General features: G+C 44.0%; 2 protein-coding genes across 6 annotated transcripts in view; one reads left to right on the top strand and one right to left on the bottom strand.

Annotated features, from left to right (window-relative positions):
* rnf169 (ring finger protein 169) overlaps positions 1-2,114 on the bottom strand; it is a 10,706-nt gene extending 8,592 nt beyond the window's left edge. The window contains exons 1-2 of the mRNA XM_028574454.1: positions 1,543-2,114; positions 47-117 (exon numbers count right to left, since the gene is read on the bottom strand). Coding sequence (XP_028430255.1) covers positions 47-117; positions 1,543-1,852 — 381 coding nt within the window. The 5' untranslated portion in view covers positions 1,853-2,114. The remainder of the gene's footprint in view (positions 1-46; positions 118-1,542) is intronic.
* lipt2 (lipoyl(octanoyl) transferase 2) lies at positions 1,605-8,212 on the top strand. 5 transcript variants are annotated; one of them, XM_028574458.1, is made up of 6 exons: positions 1,605-1,860; positions 2,773-2,918; positions 4,240-4,549; positions 5,142-5,268; positions 6,642-6,925; positions 7,936-8,212. In XM_028574458.1, the coding sequence occupies exons 3-5, from the start codon at positions 4,241-4,243 to the stop codon at positions 6,890-6,892; spliced, it is 687 nt and encodes a 228-aa protein (XP_028430259.1). In that variant the 5' UTR covers positions 1,605-1,860; positions 2,773-2,918; position 4,240; the 3' UTR covers positions 6,893-6,925; positions 7,936-8,212. The 5 variants fall into 5 exon arrangements, with proteins under 5 accessions (XP_028430259.1, XP_028430256.1, XP_028430260.1 ...); XM_028574455.1 differs by lacking the exon at positions 7,936-8,212 and having other exon boundaries at positions 6,642-7,019; XM_028574459.1 differs by lacking the exon at positions 7,936-8,212 and having other exon boundaries at positions 4,154-4,549; positions 6,642-7,019.
* Positions 8,213-8,339: the final 127 nt, after the last annotated feature.

Below are 8,339 nucleotides of genomic sequence, written 5' to 3'. Positions count from 1 at the left end.
GTACCCACGGGCGTAGGTGTAACCCAGAAGCGTGACTCGGACTCACCTTGTGTTTCCCGGGGGGTCCCGATAAAGGGTCACAGCACTTTGGGATGAGGGCGGGAGAGACGAAGAACTCTGGAAGACACAAAAAACGACACACAAGCGCAGTTAGCAGCCCAACGTCACTCATCATCACTACTTTTTATAACATAGACTTGGAATTTAGACGCTGTGGATGAAATCCACGGAAGGATTTACAACCACACGTAGTATTATTTGAGTCTGTCTGTCTGCTTTTATTCTGAAAACATTGTCAAAAGTCAGCTTTTATTCTGAAAACATTGTCAAAATAATGTAGAAAAACTGTGTGTGTGTGTGTGTGTACCTACTGTAAACACTTGACCTACCACCATTATATCTAAATCACATATGGTCACTACAGACAAAACCTACTTGGATTCTAAAGAGGTTGTTCTCCAGTGTATATTCCGCTAACGAAGGTAAAGATATAATGATCAGGCAGCTCGCTGATAACCAAGATAAAACACTCCCGAGACAGTCGGGTCCATTCAACTCAAACACGGGAAGATAGAGACACTGAAGGGGGCGGAAGAAGTACTAATACTGCAATACTGTGGTAACTTTACATCAGCTCCTCCTACAGCTTGTACAAGTCTGGGCAAGTCCTGCCAACACCAGCCCGTCATTACAAATCTGACCCAAAAAATAAAATAATGCATTTTTTACTCACTTTCTGCAGCTTTTTTATACATTTCTATGAATGAAAACATGATAGGGAACAGTGTCTGGTGTCCACTTAGGACTGTTCTTACTGTCTGACGTTAACTTAGTTTCTTAGGCTTCAGCAGCCTCATAACAACACATAAAACACATATTAATTCTGCCTTCATTTTCTTTATTTCACAGTTAAAAACGTAAACATTCTAAATGACGTCCACTCATTTTAAATTACGTCAACTGACAGGAAGTTAACGATGGGGCCAGGCTGTTGCCTAGCGATAGAATTCGATTGAAAAAAGGTCTATATTATTATTATTATTTGGGTTTTTTTTTACGTGTCAGACTTTAGCAAAACACTTTTCGGGCCTCCTGCTGCTTCCATTAAAGTTATGATTAAGTTATTAAAGTTGTAATAAAGTTACACTGGACACAAACTCGTGTCTGTGTTTTTTTTTTTTTTTTTTTGCGGTTGGTTTGTCCGGTAAAAATACATATTTTGAAACGGTATGAAACTGAAAACTAGCTAACGTTACTTAAAAAACAAAACAAAAACAAAAAAAGATTAATTTACGCAAATCTTGTCTTTAAAATCCTTGTGTGTGTTCATGTTTGTGTTCAAATTTGTTTATCTTATTTTATGGTTTTCTATTATTGCACTAATGTCCTCAGTAGCCTACTTTTTTGCCCCTTTGTTTGTGAATGCTGTTGTTTCTTGGACCAACATTTTGACAATTTGAATGTATCTGGCAAGTGAATGTATTGTACATTTGAAAAGTCGTTCATAAAAAATTAGAAAATTAAAAAAAAAAAAGCACCGACCTTTCCGGGTGTCGTAGTTCCTCTTGGCCGGCCTGCTGCTACTCTTCTCGGGGTCACTCCTCCTCCGGAGCCGCTCTCCGCTGCCGGAGCGTCTCTGACAGGCCGACGGGTGTCCGCAGGGCGGGCTGCCGCAGCCGCCGCCGCCGCTCTGCCCCTCCACGTACCCCGGCCGCTTCTTCACCTCGTTCTCCGGAGGACTGGACCCGGACACACACCCAGCTCCGGGCCTGGACCGGGACCGGTACTTGCCGGCGTTGGCGGCGGCTCTGGCCGGTCTGCCAGGCCGTTCGGCGGACCCTGCGGTCGCCATCTTCCCTGGTGAGTCTTCTCTCTCTCAAAACAAACCCCGCCCTGCCGCTGTTGTGCCGAAAAAAGACAGCCTGCCGAAATACGACTGCACGCCGCTAGAGGGCAATGTTGGTCAGTCTAAATAGTTATGTGCATCAATATTAACCAGGTCACTTTTTGTGTGTTTGTTCTGTATATAAAATGTGGGCCTAATAATGTAAATGTAATAAATGTGACAGAGGTCTACTAAAAGTCCTGAAAAGTTTGAAAAAAAATACAGAAGCCAATTGTGTGATTGTCAGACGTTGCTGTCCTGAGTTAGGGGGGGGGCAGTCGTATTTCGGCAGGCAGTCTTTTTTCGGCACGAGCGCAGATTGAACGCGCGTGCGCGTGCAGCCCGCCAACAGCAGAGCTGGAACACGGCGCGAGCCTGATGTTTGACTTCAAAATAAAACGGGTTTAACATAAGATGACTAATTTTTATTTTTCATATATTTTATATTTATATTAACAAAAGAAAATCAACTTTGTCAGTTACAAGCTTTAAACATAAGCCTGATAAGATATGACCAAATATGACATATAACATTCGGGAATATGTGTGTGTAAAATTTAAATGAAACCAAAAAATACAATGTCGGTTAAAATATATATTTTCTTTGGCTTAAAAAATCCTTTTAACTACAGAAGAGTTTTTCCAAAACATTGCAACGTTTGCTGAACAATTAAGTGTCGAAACTGAATGGATGTGGATTTAATATTTAGATATACATTTAACTTTACTTTACTTTAATAAACATATTGTTCACAATTGTATACAATGTGTTGTTTTACACGCACAATTTCTGTCTCAAATGTGAGCAAATTTATCTTAATGCATTTATTTTATAAATGTAATTAATTAATTTAACTTTTACTGTGAAAGGTATTATTTATTTTCAGGTCGGCCGGTGGCAGCAGAGCGCTGCGAAACCCGGATGTAGACTGATTTTACCGTCGAGGAAGAAGGAAGAACCACAAGAACAATGGCGGCGCGCCGGTAGAGGAGACTTCTGAAAGCTGAACGGGGACTTTGTTGAGTCTGACAGGTAAAATCACCTGAAATCAAACTGATTTCATATCAGAACTGAGGGATTTAAACACCGGAAACGTTCAGAAAGTCTGGTCTGAACTGTAGTTTGAGTTGAACCTGTCAGTAAGGTCAAACTACTACTATACCTCTGACGTTTTATATACATTTTGGATGAATTAAGTGTAATTGTGTGTGTTTTTGTAAACCGTTTAGATAATCAGTTAAAATGCCTTAATATAGGACTATTATAATAGCGGTTTTGGTGATTTCGGGGCTGTTTCTGCCTCTATACACGCTAAAAGTCCTGATTATTTACATGGAGTCTGGTGGAGATATACTGGCTCTATACACGCTAAAAGTCCTGATTATTTACATGGAGTCTGGTGGAGATATGCTGGCTCTATACACACTAAAGGTCCTGATTATTTACATGGAGTCTGGTGGAGATATGCTGGCTCTATACACGCTAAAAGTCCTGATTATTTACATGGAGTCTGGTGGAGATATGCTGGCTCTATACATGCTAAAAGTCCTGATTATTTACATGGAGTCTGGTGGAGATATGCTGGCTCTATACATGCTAAAAGTCCTGATTATTTACATGGAGTCTGGTGGAAATATGCTGGCTCTATACATGCTAAAAGTCCTGATTATTTACATGGAGTCTGGTGGAGATATGCTGGCTCTATACATGCTAAAAGTCCTAATTATTTACATGGAGTCTGGTGGAGATATGCTGGCTCTATACACGCTAAAAGTCCTGATTATTTACGTGGAGTCTGGTGGAGATATGCTGGCTCTATACACGCTAAAAGTCCTGATTATTTACATGGAGTCTGGTGGAGATATGCTGGCTCTATACACGCTAAAAGTCCTGATTATTTACATGGAGTCTGGTGGAGTTTGGTGATGGTGATTTCGGGGCTGTTTCATGTTAAACTAAAAGGATCTTACTCTTTAACTAAAAGCTCTATCTCTGTAGGGATCCATCCCATAATGTTGTCAGACACTTAGAATAATAATCCGAGTCTGTCAGCAGCAACAACAGAACTTTTAGTCCAGTTGCAGCGTTTTTTTTTTTTTTTTTTTTTTTTTTTTGACGTTTTCGTCACATTTCTACATGTTTTGTTCGCCATTTTGGACGTTATTGTCACTTTTCTTATGTTTTCTTACTGTTTTTGTCAACGTTTTTGTTGACATTTATGTTTAACACACCTGATTCATGTGACGCTGTTAATGTACTAATGTCAGGTTGCTAACCCTTCCTCCGGTCTCGGTCTGTGGTCTCTGCTGGTCTGGTTCCTGTCTCCCGGTCTCTGTCTGGTTCTGGTCTGCAGGATGCGTGGCGTCCGCCCGGTGGTGGAGGTGGTCCGTCTGGGCCTGGTCTCGTACCCGGAGGCTGTGCGGCTGCAGCAGGTGTACGTGGAGCGGCACCGGTCCGGTCCGGCTCACGCTCTGCTGCTGTGCCAGCACCCGCCGGTCTACACCACGGGGCTCCGCCAGGAACCGTACCCGCCGGCGCTGCTGGACCGGCTCCGCCTGCTGGGCGCCGCCGTGCACCGCACCAACCGCGGGGGACTCATCACCTTCCACGGGCCGGGCCAGCTGGTCTGCTACCCGATCCTGCACCTGGCCGGCTTCAAGAAGGTCGGAACCGGATCAGCCGATGAGTTTTAGTTCAGTAGATTCCCAACCAGGGCGGGAAAAAAGGCAATAAAGTGACAGAGAAAAGCGTAAAAAATCCAGTTTTTCACACACACACACACACACACACATACACACAGGCAGAGACACACACACACACACACACATACACACAAACAGACACATACAGAGACACAGACACGTGCACATACACATTTTAAAGACTGTTTCAACTGGTTTAGTAGAGCTGCTAAAAGATGTTTAAGTTTTCGTCACTTTAACATGTTTCTGGATGTTGATAATGAAAATGTGTTCACTTTTTTTCAACGTTTTTTTGTCACTTTTTGGTCATGTTTTTTAACGCGTTTTTTGTCAAATTTTTCCTCTGCTTTTGTCGCTGTTTTCAACATTTTTTGTCACTTTTCCCGACGTTTCTGGATGTTAATGTCACATTTTTCTACAAGGAAACTAACTGTTAGCTGCAGCCCTTTATCTAGTTTAACGTAATGTGTGTGGCGTTTATTGACGTTGTGTTATACTTGTAACTAACTGCGGCGCTTTGTTGAGTCTTACGTGATGTGTTGTTGTTGTACAGAGTGTCCGTTGGTACGTCTGCGAGCTGGAGAAGACTATCATCTCCGTCTGCAGCCGCTTCGATGTCGAGGCGTCCACGTCTCCTCACACCGGAGTCTGGGTCGGAGACAACAAGATCTGCGCCATCGGTACGACAACACAACTGCACGGAAACCTTTCCTCTCCCTAAACTTCTCTCACACACACACACACACACACACACACACACACACACACACACACACACACACACACACACACACACACACACACACACACACACACAAGATTTATACACACATACACACACACAGAGACACTCACGCACACACACAACCACCCAGGTACACACACACACACTCACACACACACACAGACACACAGAGACACACACACACACACACACACACACACACACAGAGACACTCGTGCACACACACAACCACGCAGGTACACACACACACACACACACACACACACACACACACACACACACACACACACAAGATTTATACACACACACACACACAGAGACACTCACGCACACACACAACCACCCAGGTACACACACACACACTCACACACAGACACACACACACACACACACACACACACACACACACACACACAGAGACACTCGTGCACACACACAACCACGCAGGTACACACACACACACACACACACACACACACTCACACAGACACACAGAGACACAAACACACAGACACACACACACAGAAACACACACAGAGACACACACACAAACTCACGCACACACACAACCACGCGGGTACACACACACACACACACAGAGACACACACACATATTTATACACACACACACAGAGACACAGACACACACACTCTCTCTCCCTAAACTTCTCTCACTTTGTTCCTTCAGGTTGTTGTTGTTGTTGTTGTTGTTGTTTGTTGCCAGCTGAAACAGAGAGAGAACCAGTTTCAGACGGCAACAGTTACCCTGTACAGCCATCTTCTTTTCCTTCTGTCCAGTCGGTCTACGTTAGGATCCCACAGACACACAGAGACACACACACACACACACACACAGATACACAGACACACTGACACACAATCTCTCCCTAAACTTCTCTCACTTCGTTCCTTCAGGTTGTTGTTGTTGTTGTTGTTTGTTGCCAGCCGAAACAGAGAGAGAACCAGTTTCAGACGGCAACAGTTACCCTGTACAGCCATCTTCTTTTCCTTCAGTCCAGTCGGTCTACGTTAGGATCCCACAGAGACACACACACACACATATTTATACACACACACACACAGATACACAGACACACACACTCTCTCTCCCTAAACTTCACTCACTTCGTTCCTTCAGGTTGTTGTTGTTGTTGTTGTTGTTTGTTGCCAGCTGAAACAGAGAGAGAACCAGTTTCAGACGGCAACAGTTACCCTGTACAGCCATCTTCTTTTCCTTCAGTCCAGTCGGTCTACGTTAGGATCCCTCGGGATCAAACCTGTCGCTGTGCCAACGTTGTGTGTCTGTAGGGATCCACTGCGGGCGCTACATCACGTCTCACGGCCTGGCTCTGAACTGTACCACCGACATGTCGTGGTTCGGCCACATCGTGCCGTGCGGCGTCGAGGGGAAAGGAGTGACGTCGCTGAGCGCCGAGCTGCAGAGAGACGTCAGCGTGGAGGAAGCCATCCCTCACCTGCTGGATGCCTTCAGGGAGCGCTTCGACTGTCGGCTAACAGACGCACGAGGTGAGCCGGACGGCGGGGGATCGTCAGCGTAGAAACTGACTTTATAACGAGCTGAACCGGACGGCGGGGGATCGTCTTTATAATAGAGATGGTCCGATACCATTATTTGCTTCCCGATTCCGATACCTGAACTTGCGTATCGGTCGATACCGAGTACCGATCCGATACCAGTGGGTCATATATTTCATTATGTTTTAACAGCTGTATACTACTATCCCTGTATGGATGTGATTTCTATCTTTGTTGTCTGTCTGGTTCAGGTTAAACTCTTTGTGAAACATGAACAAACAAACAATGAATGTCGTACAACTTTCTTTTATTCTACAGTTTGACAGTCGGTTATAACGGAAAAAGAACATAAATGAACTACTTTAACGTAGATTTTCTTTAGGGTTTTATTACGTGGTATCGGATCGGTGCATAAACTCCAGTACTTCCCGATACCAGCGTTTTAGGCAGTATCGGAGCCGATACCGATACTGGTAAACTGGCTAAACTATTTAAAAATGCCGTCTCTTGCTAGCAATGCAGTGATCAGTGACGCTTCTTTCCGACCAATCAGCAGCCTGCAGGGTTTCACGTCACCTTCTCGGCTTGCCTCAGCTCGCTTGGAACCTCGACTGAGCAGGTACTAAAAAAAGTACCTGTTAGCAGGTACCAGGTACTTTTTTTCGTAATGGAAAACCAAGAAAGGCGAGTCGAGTCGAGGCGAGTAGGTACCATGTGATGGAAAAGCGCCATTAGTGCTTGTTTGTAAAGCATTTTGGTCAGTTTAAACTGTGTTTAAATGTGCTCTAGAAACAAACTTTACTTACTTACTTACTTTACAAGAAACAGGGTTTAGAGAGCAATTCTCAACAAAGTAAACGGAAGTACATAATCCTTGTTTTGTCCAAGGGATGGATATATATATATACACACACACACACACACACACACACACACGTTTGAGAATCTGCTGCCTGATCTCCGCCACCAGATGGCGCCCGCGCAGAGTCAAACGTTTAGCTCCGCCCACGAATTTAGCCCAAGCCCGATCTGCATTCAGGGGCACTTGAGCTGAGCCGGACAGCGGGGGGGATCGTCAGCGTAGAAACTGATTTTAAAAACAAAAACCACAATGCCCCATGTTTACATTTCTGTTTTCTGCTGGATGTAAACTGTCAATAAATATTCGTAGATGTGAAATCAAGGCTCTTTTGTGTTATTTAAGCGCCAGTTTTAAAGGGGTTCTACGTATTTAAAACCCCTTAAACCAAGGCTCTTCAACGTTTTTCAGGCCAAGGACCCCTTAGCTAAAAGAAAGACGGCGCAGGGACCCCCACCAAATTGAGTTGAAATTATGTTGCATATTAAACTGGGCCTACAGTAACGTGTGGGCAGCTTAAAGCCTCTATACATACTGTTTTATGTTGCATACAATACTGAGCTAAGCTTAAAATAATAATTCACATATTCATAGCTTTCTACATCATGTTT

The sequence above is a fragment of the Perca flavescens genome, chromosome 3 (genome assembly GCF_004354835.1).
Source record: "Perca flavescens isolate YP-PL-M2 chromosome 3, PFLA_1.0, whole genome shotgun sequence".
Taxonomy (NCBI): domain Eukaryota; kingdom Metazoa; phylum Chordata; class Actinopteri; order Perciformes; family Percidae; genus Perca; species Perca flavescens.
The sequence above is the reverse complement of the archived record's forward strand: the minus strand, read 5'-3'. Positions and strand labels throughout refer to the sequence as shown.

Bases quoted from the DNA above. Each gene is read 5' to 3' on its own strand.
- lipt2 (XM_028574458.1), top strand. From the start codon at position 4,241: ATGCGTGGCGTCCGCCCGGTGGTGGAGGTGGTCCGTCTGGGCCTGGTC. The intron at 4,550-5,141 runs GTCGGAACCGGA...GTTGTTGTACAG, and splicing joins ACCTGGCCGGCTTCAAGAAG to AGTGTCCGTTGGTACGTCTG. The intron at 5,269-6,641 runs GTACGACAACAC...GTGTGTCTGTAG, and splicing joins CAACAAGATCTGCGCCATCG to GGATCCACTGCGGGCGCTAC.